At 35.5% G+C, this 12476-nt stretch overlaps 2 protein-coding genes across 3 annotated transcripts; one reads left to right on the top strand and one right to left on the bottom strand.

Moving 5' to 3' along the window:
• Positions 1–1860: 1860 nt before the first annotated feature.
• LOC121235897 (60S ribosomal protein L24-like) lies at positions 1861–3662 on the bottom strand. The gene is made up of 5 exons (XM_041132327.1): positions 3507–3662; positions 2851–2926; positions 2622–2723; positions 2330–2478; positions 1861–2187 (listed from the first exon to the last, which is right to left on the bottom strand). The coding sequence occupies exons 1-5, from the start codon at positions 3515–3517 to the stop codon at positions 2031–2033; spliced, it is 495 nt and encodes a 164-aa protein (XP_040988261.1). The 5' UTR covers positions 3518–3662; the 3' UTR covers positions 1861–2030.
• Positions 3663–5475: 1813 nt separating this feature from the next.
• Positions 5476–9392, top strand: LOC121235858 (replication factor C subunit 2). Of its 2 annotated transcripts, XM_041132283.1 has the most exons (7): positions 5476–5818; positions 6317–6423; positions 6537–6638; positions 6823–7018; positions 8530–8658; positions 8743–8937; positions 9023–9392. In XM_041132283.1, the coding sequence occupies exons 1-7, from the start codon at positions 5654–5656 to the stop codon at positions 9131–9133; spliced, it is 1005 nt and encodes a 334-aa protein (XP_040988217.1). In that variant the 5' UTR covers positions 5476–5653; the 3' UTR covers positions 9134–9392. The 2 variants fall into 2 exon arrangements, with proteins under 2 accessions (XP_040988217.1, XP_040988218.1); XM_041132284.1 differs by lacking the exon at positions 8530–8658.
• Positions 9393–12476: the final 3084 nt, after the last annotated feature.

The raw sequence follows: 12476 nt of genomic DNA, 5'->3' as shown, positions 1-12476 counted from the left end.
TATGATCAAAATACCAAAATATGCCCAAAACTGCTCAAATCAAGGAAAGATCATGATTTCTTACACCATAGTTGCATTGATTTGCCACATCAATGTATTTCAGCGCCATCAACATGTAATCTGACAATTCAACATCATCTGATTCGGATCTTCCTACGTTAAACAAAGATCAAACTTAATGTAAAGGCTACTAGAGAGGCTCATTTATCTTCACCATACGAGCCCAACAATATCGAATAAAATTCATTTGGTAAGCCCAATGGATTGAAAGACTACGGGCATACAGTACGCATGCCATCACGAAACCACACCACCTAAGGGGATCAAAATGGTAACCGTCATCAATAAAAGATATTATCTCTCAAGGAAACAACGAGATATGGTAATTCTTTACTTTTTCAAATATATTGGGAACGTGATAATTTTAAATCTTTGAGAATTGGAGAATGATTTGGACTATCTTTATCAGTAATAATCCACATCTAAGAGCCAACATTAGCAATCCAATGTAATTTTTTTATGCATCATTATAAGGCAATATTTATATATTTCTAATTTAGGTATCGGAGGGGCACTAAGCACACCGGACAGTGAAACACGTCCATAACACCTACGTTGCTGATTGTCTACCAAGGTTGAAAAGAATAAAAAAAAAATCAAAGATGAAACCAGAAACCAAACGATACGGGGATCAAAGCTGTGATTTATTCAACAGTTTCAAACGGACTTGCTCGATTGCCCAGAAAAGGAGAACAAAAACTGGACCTGCTTAGTTCTTATTTTTCTTGAATATCTCTGAAGAACTATTTTAGCAGTGGCTTTCCATGGATGGATTACATGGACCATATGAACCGTATCAGCAATTATCCTAGTTTATCGTGCCATCACGATTAGTAAAGGAAAATATTTTGTATGGATCTTGTGAAAGTAGTTTAGATCGAAAAAATTATTCTATAGAAATATAAACTTTTTCGGTGGGAGAAAGCGAGAACATAATATAATAACCTAAGATCAAATGAAAAGGATCTACCTAGCTATTGTTCAGGGTAACACAAGTTTGTATTGGTATGTGGGCCCCCATGCACTAGGAGGAGTACTGGGTGGGATGGGTTAAATCTGGAAAATCTAGGAATCCAAATCTAACGTGTGAGAGTTTTGAAGATCTAATACCACTGATTCTTGACGAAACTTCACAGTTCAGAGTAATAGAGCTCACCAATGCGGGGATTGTATGAGAAGAAAATTGTTTGATATAATGGATGGTAAGGGCTAGGAACTATAAAATTCAACCGTGTTCATACTTGACATGTGGAAAGTGCTTTTAACAACTCCCGAGAGTACAAATGATGTAACACTCCCATCCTATTCCTACATATCATGTAATTAAAATCTTCTATATATAAACATCAATTTTAATTGACATGATGTCATGTAATAAAATGAAAGTAACCCGTGTCAAAAGTATTCAGAGACATGAGAGACTGAGAATTTGATTACCTTGAACTTAAAGGTGCAATTGCAGAATCCAAGACATGCAAGACGCCAAATAGAATTACCATTTGTGAGGGGTCGACTTGTTCTCTCGTCAAGCCCCCTTGGGAATATTGAAATGGGTGAATATGCTTCTAAGAGGACGATGGAACTGGACAACTATATGAAGGAATGAAGTTGACACCGGCTTGATTCACGTGTTGCCACCAAAGATAGTTTACTTGAGACTAGGTCAAAGAACACAGGTTTCTTGGTTTTGCTAACTAGAACTGCTGCTAGCAAATAGATATCACCAAAACACGAATCACCAAGGCAGGCTCACAAACAAGGCTAAAAATCTAAGCCAAAAACTGATGCTATGCCAATGTCTAAACGTAAAAACGATACATAACCGCACTTCTTCAAACAAAATGTAATGTGAAGAATTCCAAAAGAAGCTTTGCAACAAAGCAATACACTCCATACATAAAAATTTAGAAAGATGGACACTTCTAATGGTTTTCATACTGCCACATAGAGAAATAAGATGTAAAAGGAGTTCAACGCTTTCCACCACCACCTCCTAACTTGGGGCCCTTTGGTGCAGCCCCCTTGGGAACATTACCCTTGCTTTGCGTCTTCTGTGTCTTGGCTGTCAGCTCTGCTTTCTTCGCCTTCTTCTCATCCTTGGTTTTCTTAATCCTCTCTTTGATCTCACTGGAAATTTCAAAAGTTGTCAATAAACGGGTGATAAAAATATAACACTAAACCCATTAAATAACTTGGCTAAGTGCCAAAATGAATTTATCTAACACCTCAAGCTTTAGCAAATCATAAAAGTACAGGTTGAATCCAATACCGGAGAGCAGCTTCGCGTGCAGCATCTCTGACTTCTGGCTTCTCAGCTCGTTTCTTTTGTATGACTTCCAAGGTGGCACCAACAATAGACCTGGAATAAGGCTTCTTGGCAGCACGACGCTTCTTCTTCACAGCCTCAGCAGCAATGTCCTATTGAGGAACAAAACCTTGAATCAATAACTAGAACACCAACAGCCAGGCATTATGACACACAACTCCGATGGGTCACCCCAGGCCCAAAATCAATTGGTTCTAAAAATCTCAAAAGGCGAAAACTCTAACATTAAACCCACCTTCTTATGTTGTTTCCTGTACATGGCTGTCCATGTAAGCTTCGATGGCTTCAAGCGGTTGTGGAAATACCTTTTGCATTTTGAATTGGCAAAGAGGAAAACCTTCGGCAATCAACGAGGAGCATGATTCAGTACAAATATATCTTATGAGACAGGAAGTTAAAAGTGAAAATAAAAGAAAACAATGAGTTCCAAAAACTGGACTAAAAAACCACCAACATTAACTTACCTGAGAATCAGACCGGACAAATCTGATACCCTTACCAGGGTATATCTTAGCACCACTGAAGCGGCAAAGTTCAGTCCTAAAATACCAAAATCACACACTGAATCACACCACGTTGAACCATAAATGAAGGTACTTAGAAAATAAAAACTTAACTATGACACAATTAGCATAGGACACACAAAGGGGAAAAGATTTCCCGCAAACTGGTTTCATAGGGCAACACCAGTAGAGTACAGTGACAAGTAATCGGACCCCCACAAAATAACAATATGATTAAATTTAAAAAAAATGCCAGATTAGTAGCACCATATCATTCCTATTTTGCTTCTCCAGCTTGATTCACAAGTGATTTTTTTTTTTTTTATTAGCGTTCTGATAGAGTTTTCATCTTTTTTTTGTCCAATTCTTCATTTTTCTATTCAGGAATTTTTAGGAAGTAAAATTGTTTGTTCGAAATCTTGAAAAGATCATTAATCTACAATAAATTAACGCCTATGGATTTCCTAAGCTTCGTGTGAGAGCTATTTTCAATTTTAAGAGTTTCACGTATCCGAATCTAGAAGATTCGCGGAACGTTAAAGTTGGGCGAACAATACTCATTCGGTTGAATCAATAATGAAAATCGAAAATATTCACACACAGAGAGAGAGACGTACTTGAGAACCATGGCTGCCGAAGATGGTGAGCCGCTTGTACTAAAACCCCTTTAGTGTTGCAGAAACCCTAGCACCAATTTAAAGCGACTGGCTTCGAAAAAAATTTGACCTGTTCTTAAAGGACCAAAACGACGACGGCTTTAGTTGTGGGACTTAGGGCTGTAAGTGTACCGGTCTATTCGATAGCCTGCTCAGTACTCACTCGGTTAAACTCTAATCGAACTCGATTCGTGAAAAAAAAACTTGTTCATGAAAGCAGATACCCTTCGATTTGTAGATGACACATACCCGATAAAACTCAACTCGATTCAGTTAAGACTCGTTAAGACCCGCTCGTTTATGTTCCAGTCGACTCGTTACTCTGACTCAATTAAAACTCATTCATATATTGATAAATATATAAATACACCTATGTATAGATACATATACATATATGTATTAGTTAATAATATAAGCATACCACTTTTATAATTAAATATATAATATATAATCTAATTACTTATGTCTATATAATGAATATACTTCATAGGTATATTTTATAATTTGTATAATAATTAGTCAATAAAATTTAATAATTTCACATACTAGTATGTCGGAACCATATATGAAATAAATATATGCTATCATATTAAGTGTATGTATTAATAATATGTATGCATATAATATATTGTTATTTTGAATAAATATCAACTAATTAGATATTAATTATTTATAAATTTTTTAAAATTGTATAGTTCAATAGAGATTCTACTTGTTAGTTGTATAAATCTAATATTAGATCTTTTATTTTATTTATTTATTTGTTTTATTAATTATTAAATCTTATTAAAAAAAAATAAACAATTTGAGCTTGAGCTCGGCTCGACTAAGGATGATAAACGGTCCAGTTAGACTGATCGGACCTACCGTTTCGGTCCAGACTGGACTGGACCGAGATTGAGACCAGTTGGTCTTGGTCCACGTTTTAGAGGACCGAAAGTTTCGGTCCGGCCCATGGTTCAGGATTTTTTCGGACCGAATGAAAAATAAAAATAAAAATATATTTTATATATATTATTTATATAATAATTGTACAATTAACAATATAAAATTTTAAATATGTTATTAATACTTGTTAATATTCTATAAATTAACAATTAAATATCAATTAGTTAATTATATAGTAATTATATACATTAATAATGTAATTTTCATATAATTTATTATCATTGACCATATAAAATATTTTTTTATTGAATTTCTAACATAATCCACATTAATAAGTCACTTAGTTTAATTTAGTATTTTAAATAAATTTTTTTTATTAATTGATTTAAAAAAGAAAAAAAAAAGTCAGACTGAATGGACCAACCGGACCAGATTGGATCGACAGCTACCAGTCCGGTCCAATTCGAAAAAATGATGGATAAAAAATGTTTGATCCATCGCCAAACCAGACCGAACTAACCTATTTGCACCTCTAGGCTCGACTCGAACTCTTTTGTAGGATAAATTTGAATTGAGAATTTAGCTTATCGAGTCAAACTCAAATAAAGAATTAAAAAAATTTCAAGCTCGGACCTGTGCTCGAATATTTTGAATCGAGTATAGCTAAGCAGGCTAAAGAGCGACTTGGCTCCGTTCGATTAGAGCTCTAGTGGGAGTGGGACTACTGGTCTTTTATTATTATTATTATTATTATTATTATTATTATTATGTTCGGCTTTTCTTCCTCTGTAAAAACCAATTGGGCTCATGGCCCCTTTTTTCTTTTTTTTGGCGAATCTGCTTATGGGCTCTTGCGCGTTGGAACACCTAGGATTCCTCGATCATAATTTTAAGAGAAATTTTATTTGTAGTCTTTAAATAGAAATTGTATGTATAAATTTTTTATTAAATAAAAAAAATATTATTTTAATAAAAATATTATTATAATTTAAAAAAAATTTAAAAATAAAATTGCAATACTGGAGGTAACGTTGCTCTAATTTCAATATCCGACTCCGAAGACCTAGAGAATACTTCAATTCATTCCTTCTCTCATTGTGCAGTTTCCCTCCAAATAAAAAGGTTCTCTTTTTTTCTTTTTCCGCAGAGAGTTTCTTACAGAGAGTTCTGTTGTTAGTTTTAGCATTTGGGCTCTTGACGAGTTTTCTCTCGCGGCAACAATGGCTGCCTCGTCTTCGTCTGGCAACACCGGCAGTGGATACGACATGCCGTGGGTCGAGAAGTACCGACCCAACAAGGTCGTCGACATCGTGGGCAATGAGGACGCCGTGTCCAGGCTCCAAGTCATCGCTCGCGACGGCAACATGCCCAACCTCATCTTATCCGTAAGTATTTTTTAGTTTGCTCGCTTGCTCCCCGAGTCTCAGAAGTTACAGCATATGTACATCAGCATACGAAATTCATGGATAATTTTGTTATTGCTATGTGTTGTTTGTTAATAAAATCATAATGTCCGTTCTAAGTTTGGGAAATGAAATTTGCTCCGACGTTTACACATTTGTAGGGCTGCAAATTGGGAAGTAACGAATCACTGGAATTGGGTTTTGATTTGTTTTTAGACCATTTGTTCGGCCGGTTATTCTACTCGAAGAAATCTATATAATTGATTAATCGCTAGACTCAATTGAGGGACTTTTTTTGTTTTGGTTTAGTTTGCATTTAATATAAGTAAAAAGATTCGCCCCCCCTCCGCCCCCCCCCAAAAAAAAAAACACACCTCTCTTTCGAGTCTCAGGAAGAAGTTCACATATGGTTTATCTTTGCTCATATTTGTGAAAAAAAACCTATGCTGCTGCTGATTCACTGTGTATCGGTGTTTCCAGGGTCCTCCTGGAACTGGTAAAACCACTAGCATACTGGCGCTTGCGCATGAGCTTTTGGGTCCAAACTATAAGGAGGCTGTTTTGGAGCTAAATGCATCAGATGACAGGTGGCTAAATTTATGCACTTTACGGTGTTCAGTCTTTTTTTTTTTCTTTTTTTCTTTTACCCGGATCTCTTTTGTTGGGTTCTAAAATATTTTATCATTGCTTTGTTGTTTAGGGGAATTGATGTGGTGAGGAACAAGATTAAGATGTTTGCTCAAAAGAAAGTAACACTGCCCCCTGGGCGCCACAAGATAGTAATCTTGGATGAAGCTGACAGGTAAGTTCAAATATTGCCTCTTAAAATTGGTGGTTACTCTCCCATCATTGAAAATTTCCCTATTAACTTGTTCTATTGAATATTATTATAGTTTGTTTCTGATATTAGATTGTTCACTCTTTGAAGCTTTTTTACTTCCATCTGAACACATGATATTGTATATGTTATCTTTTTCTTATTTAAGCATGACATCTGGAGCACAGCAAGCTTTGAGGAGGACAATAGAAATATATTCAAACTCCACTCGTTTTGCTCTTGCATGCAATACATCTTCTAAAATTATCGAGCCTATACAAAGTAGATGTGCTCTTGTTCGATTTTCGAGACTATCTGACCAAGAGATACTCGGCCGTCTCATGGTGGTTGTTGAAGCTGAAAGGGTACTGATCATTTTCTTAAGTAATAGTGTGCCAATGCTGCATAGTGAGCATAATTGTTACTTTTATGTCAATGAAAAATTACTTCATGTTATTAGTTTAGAGTCTATATAGGCGCATTGTCATTTCTTTGGTACTGGGAGAATTGGCTTGTCCTCTTGGCCTAGTTTGTGAGAAACCATGTACATATCTCTCTCATTGACGAAATGCTTCATAAAATATTTCAATGACCATTCAGTTATCCTAACAGTCATTCGTTTTAAAAAAACTTCCCACACAAAAGCATGGTTATTACTTCACAATTAAGAGGATCTGCTTAAAGCATGGACTAAAAGATATTTCACTCTCCGCATTTAGATTTAGTTGAGCGTCAGTGTTACTTCTATTATTTTCATATTTGCCAATACATCAACCCTATTTTAAATGATGGTTATCTCATTTTCTTTCTATCTTTCTCTGTCTCTCTGCTTGCTCATTTAGTATGTAAAATTGTTGTTCATGATGAAACCTTTCTTGTGAAGGAACATAGATGGGCAATTATTTAGGGTTTTCTCCTTCAATGTGAAGAAATCATTAGGAACATAGACTGAAAATTGTCATTTTACACCTTTAGGTTTTTGAACTTTAACCAGACACCCTCTCCCTTTCAGTCTCTCCTTAATTAAATTTTTTTCAAGGAAATAAGGATATTTTAGAAGTTCAGTAAAATGCTTTAAATTCCTGGTTGCAACAGAGATTGTAATTTGTAGGTGTCGGTGTTGTGCTACAATCAATGCACTCTGCTTTTGAAAGAGTTAAAAAAAAAAAAAAAAAACTATCTTCCCAGCTCTCACATGGGCAGCATTGAATGCTGCATCACCCATATACGGTGTTCATCTCTCTTCCAACTCTATTAGAGAGTTCAAATGGAGGGCTCTAGCCTCTAAGAGACCCTGATCCCTGATATACTCAGTTACTTGCATTTGTTTTTTAATTCCCTCAATTCTGGTTTATACCTTTGACACAAACCATTTCTAGTAGGCCAGCCGCCAGTCATAAAGTCCCACATTAGAATGTGCAAGTGTGCTTTCTGGCCTTTTTTATGAGGAGCTTGTTGGTTCTTGGATTAAAATCCAGACATAGGAGCACTTTTAAGATTGTGTTTGCACAAATTTATTTCAATTATGCTCCGGGAAATTAACTTTCTTAGATGTTTGATTGATTGGCTGGTTAAATTACTTGATTGCTTGTAGATTATTGCTGTGTACAGTGGGATGAAACCTAGTTCACGTGGCTGGATTTTAAGGGGAATATCAAGAAATAAGCATCCTTTAGAAAGATAAATTCTGTGGATATCAGAAAACTTTGAAAGAGTTGTTCCTTTTATTTGCAACAGACGAAAATGAGATTATGGTAATTAAAATTCATAGTAGCTTACTGTTTGTTAAATGTTGATATTATTGCCACATACTGTACTCTTTATTTAACAAGGGAGGTGGAAACGTATAATGGATCTGCTTTTGTAAACAATGAAGGTTCCCTATGTTCCGGAAGGTCTCGAAGCCATTATTTTCACTGCTGATGGTGACATGAGGCAGGCATTGAATAACTTGCAGGCTACATACAGTGGGTTTCGTTTTGTCAACCAAGAAAATGTTTTCAAGGTTTACGAATAAAAAATGCATTGGCCTTTGGTATTTTATTTTTATGTATGTATATTGGACTATGATGTCTGTTTTTGGTTTTAGGTTTGTGATCAGCCTCATCCATTGCATGTGAAGAACATGGTGCGTAATGTACTAGAAGGGAAATTTGATGATGCTTGTTATGGTCTCAAGCAGCTCTATGATTTGGGCTATTCACCTACCGACATAATCACGACACTATTCCGAATAATTAAAAACTACGATATGGCTGAGTATCTGAAATTGGAATTCATGAAGGTACAGATACCATGCCATTGCCAACCTCAATCTATTTTTTTCCCGACCTCCTCAAAATTTTATTCTTGTCCTCTTTGATTTTCAGGAGACTGGATTTGCCCATATGAGAATCTGTGATGGAGTTGGTTCATATCTTCAGCTCTGTGGGCTTCTGGCCAAGTTTTCCGTGGTCCGCGAAACAGCTAAAGCAGCATAGGTAGCAGCAGTAGTAGTAGTTACAACTTGAGTCTTGAGCCTGCTACAATTTGCTTTTTGATGGTGAAAGTTGTTTGTGTAAACAGTAGAATTGTGCTCATGCTCAAATACATTTTGTATTAAGGAGGAGGTATCAAGAGTTACCGCTCAAAGGAAGCGATTTGCTTCGTGACCTACCACGGGGCAAATTCCCTTGAGCCTGTATTGTCATTCTTCATTTTGAACAAGGAAAATGCCCTTGGAGTCGGCTGGATTAAAAAGAAGACTAATGTTGTGCTTTTTTTTTTTTTTTAAGAACCAGGATGATACTCTAATTTTATTGATAGCTCTCACTTATGATAGAGGAATACTGTAGTTACATCTTGATATTTGGGGGTTACACATTTAAAAAAAACCAAACTCAGGAATCCAAACTTACTAGAAAAAAACTAAACACTATACAATACATAAGCAAAAATACCAAAAGCAACAATGATAAAGATAAATCAAAATAAAATAAAAGACAAGAAAAACAAACCTGTTATTTCTTATGAAGAATGTGTAAACCAACCTTATCCATATGAGCAGCTCTCAAAATGTCTTTCGGTAGACTGTGAGTGGACTCAAAGAAAGCCTCCTTATCACTAGAATCTAATTTGGCAAGTTTATCGGCTTCGCGATTCGTTTCTCGAAAAGAGTGGGAGATTCATATCACCATCGAACTCGTTATCGTTTTAGCTTGTTTCCAGCAAGCCTGATTCCTCCACGAGACAGGTCCACCTGTATCCCACCATTAAGCCACTAGTTTAGAATCAGTTTTCACTTCAACATGAATTGTATTCATCCATGCACAAATGATCAGACCATCCGATAACACTTGAATCTCAACAATATATTTAAATTAATGTCGTAATGTTTGGTAAAAGCACAAATCATATGACCTTTCATATCTCTAAGAATTCCTCCACATCCGCTTCTTCCTGGGTTCCCGATGCTTCTACCATCCACATTCAACTTCATAAAGTTCTATGTAGGCCACATCCATTGCAAAAATTGAACCTCTATTTTCCCAACAGGCATAGTCCGTAAGCCGAGTTGATGTGAGATAGCACTATTTGGAGCCTTAATGAATTTTTTATTCGATTTAGTATATAAGACTCGAGTCAGTAAGTGCTTGATTTTATTGTATACTTGCTCCTCTAAATTCACAGTCTCCTCCATGCGGGCTTTGTATATGAAAATCCAAAGAAATCAATTGATAATAGACGGTAAAATACTGATCGCCACATTAATTTGAGAAATCGCCCCCCCCCCCCCCCCGCGCGCGGCCACATGTACGAGCATACCCAATATTCAGCCCCAAAGTATATTCAAATATAGTCCAGCCATACGTGAGAATCTCATCCATCAGAAGCGCATGATCTAATGACTCACAAGAAGCCACTTTACAACATTCACACTTAGATGCCATATAAATATTTAATTTCATAATATTCTTGTCAAAAGGTAGGCCACATAAAAGTATAAATTTTTTGAGGCAGTAAAGAATGCCATATCCATTTGGTCTACTCCAATTTCTCTCTGCAATCACAAGTATAATTCCAAGCTGAAGATGTGGAAAAATTACCATTTTGTTCAACTTTTCATATCAGAATGTCAGGACCTATAGCAATATTGACATTTTGTAATTTCAGATCTTCAATAAGAATATTCTCCACTAACTCTTGTATTTTCTCTCACAATTTCAGAATAAACATCGGCTACTTTCAAAGAAGGATTAGCCTTTGATATTTCACCCAAGATGCCTAGAGACGATCTGTTTTTAAACTGGAAATAGATATTACCTTCATAACTTGAACTCATATACTATATTTTTCATATTTAAAAAATATGAAATGGTATAAAGACCTGCCTTTATACGGATAGTTAAGTAAGTATTTATTATACGTATGAAATATAATGGGTGATCTAATAACCTCTACATTATGAGACGTGATCATTCTATGCCTTTGAACCAAATAAAGGTACTCAATAGTTTTCTACTTGTTTTGGGAGACCCATTTGTTCACGCAGTCAAAAGACGCGAGAGGTGCAACTCAGTTTCATAACATTGTCCCGGTTGGATTTAGAATTGATCTTAACTCATATTATATAATTATTACAACTTCTGAAAAATTATATATAAAATATAATAAACAATTCAATTATTTTTTTTTCAAATATCAAAACAAGAATAATATTAAAAAATAATATTATAATAATATTTTATTCAACTTTATCTCAATTCATCTCATTTTACAAATCACTATCCAAATCTCACCTAAGTTGACACCAATATATGAAACCGATCATCCAAAAATGGGAGGAAAATCATCCATATCGTTTAGTCTTGGGCTCTTATGGTTCGTATTAGCAAATTGTTGGCAAAAACTACAAAGAAAACTCCAAAGCAGGCGTGCAGGGCGGGCACCCATACCCAATCCGTTCGGCTCAATCAGCCGCATTCGCAGGCTATCGGGTTGACAGATGGATCAAATCTTTACTGCTATTGTCAAGCTTGGACATACTTAACATTGACGGGAAGAGAGCATAGATTCCCACCATGCCTATCGAGGATACCATATAAGGCGAGTAACACCCTTATCGAAGATTGCCGTCTTTATTTCTAGTCAATTCTAAGACTGGTACAATAATTCTCACATTTTTTAAAATGAACACCTATATTTTTTAATTTTTATATAATTAATATCTAAGTTCTGAAAAGCTTACAATTAAACATACCCATCAATCTTTCATACAAAAATTAATCAAAATTTGCCACGTGGCATCAAAGTTCATGTATCGGTTTTGTAAAAATTAAAAACCTAGGCCTTTATTTATAAAAACATTAATCTAATTATTGATCTTACAATTAACTATAAAAAAAGTTACTTTCACCCGGAACGGAAACACCCCGCGTACTCGGGATTCCAACTCAACATTAATTAAACGGTGCATTTTCAAATGTACATTACTTCTAAAATGGAATTCCACTCCCATGAGACAATCTTCACCAGTTTACCTCACCTCTAGGATTGAACTCGCACCGAAACACTCATGAAATACTGCTACGAATCCCAATCTTCATCTCTCATGGAACACACCTCCAAACTTCACAAACTTGCTACGAAGACGATTCTCCCCTGTAATGGTAATGTTTAGTCATTCACTTTGCCTTTTTACTCATTCGGCCATATATCCTAACTCTTTAGTGCGGTCTTCTTTTCTTTCTAGTTTTTTTCCTATGACCCAAACAAAGAGTAGGAAAACTGAAGTTTTCATATCAAGAATTTGGGCTTTCTTTCTTTCGATTGTGTAAAGGAGAG

The sequence above is a fragment of the Juglans microcarpa x Juglans regia genome, chromosome 6D (assembly GCF_004785595.1).
Source record: "Juglans microcarpa x Juglans regia isolate MS1-56 chromosome 6D, Jm3101_v1.0, whole genome shotgun sequence".
In the NCBI taxonomy this organism is placed as follows: domain Eukaryota; kingdom Viridiplantae; phylum Streptophyta; class Magnoliopsida; order Fagales; family Juglandaceae; genus Juglans; species Juglans microcarpa x Juglans regia.
This window is presented reverse-complemented; position numbering and strand designations above follow the sequence as displayed.

Excerpts from the sequence above, each read along its gene's own strand:
- LOC121235897 (XM_041132327.1), bottom strand. Across the intron at positions 2,479-2,621 it reads ACAGGAAACAACATAAGAAG|GACATTGCTGCTGAGGCTGT; the intron begins GTGGGTTTAATG and ends GTTCCTCAATAG. Across the intron at positions 2,188-2,329 it reads GCACGCGAAGCTGCTCTCCG|TGAGATCAAAGAGAGGATTA; the intron begins GTATTGGATTCA and ends TGAAATTTCCAG.
- LOC121235858 (XM_041132283.1), top strand. The coding sequence starts at position 5,654 with ATGGCTGCCTCGTCTTCGTCTGGCAACACCGGCAGTGGATACGACATG. Across the intron at positions 5,819-6,316 it reads TGCCCAACCTCATCTTATCC|GGTCCTCCTGGAACTGGTAA; the intron begins GTAAGTATTTTT and ends CGGTGTTTCCAG. Across the intron at positions 6,639-6,822 it reads ATCTTGGATGAAGCTGACAG|CATGACATCTGGAGCACAGC; the intron begins GTAAGTTCAAAT and ends TTCTTATTTAAG.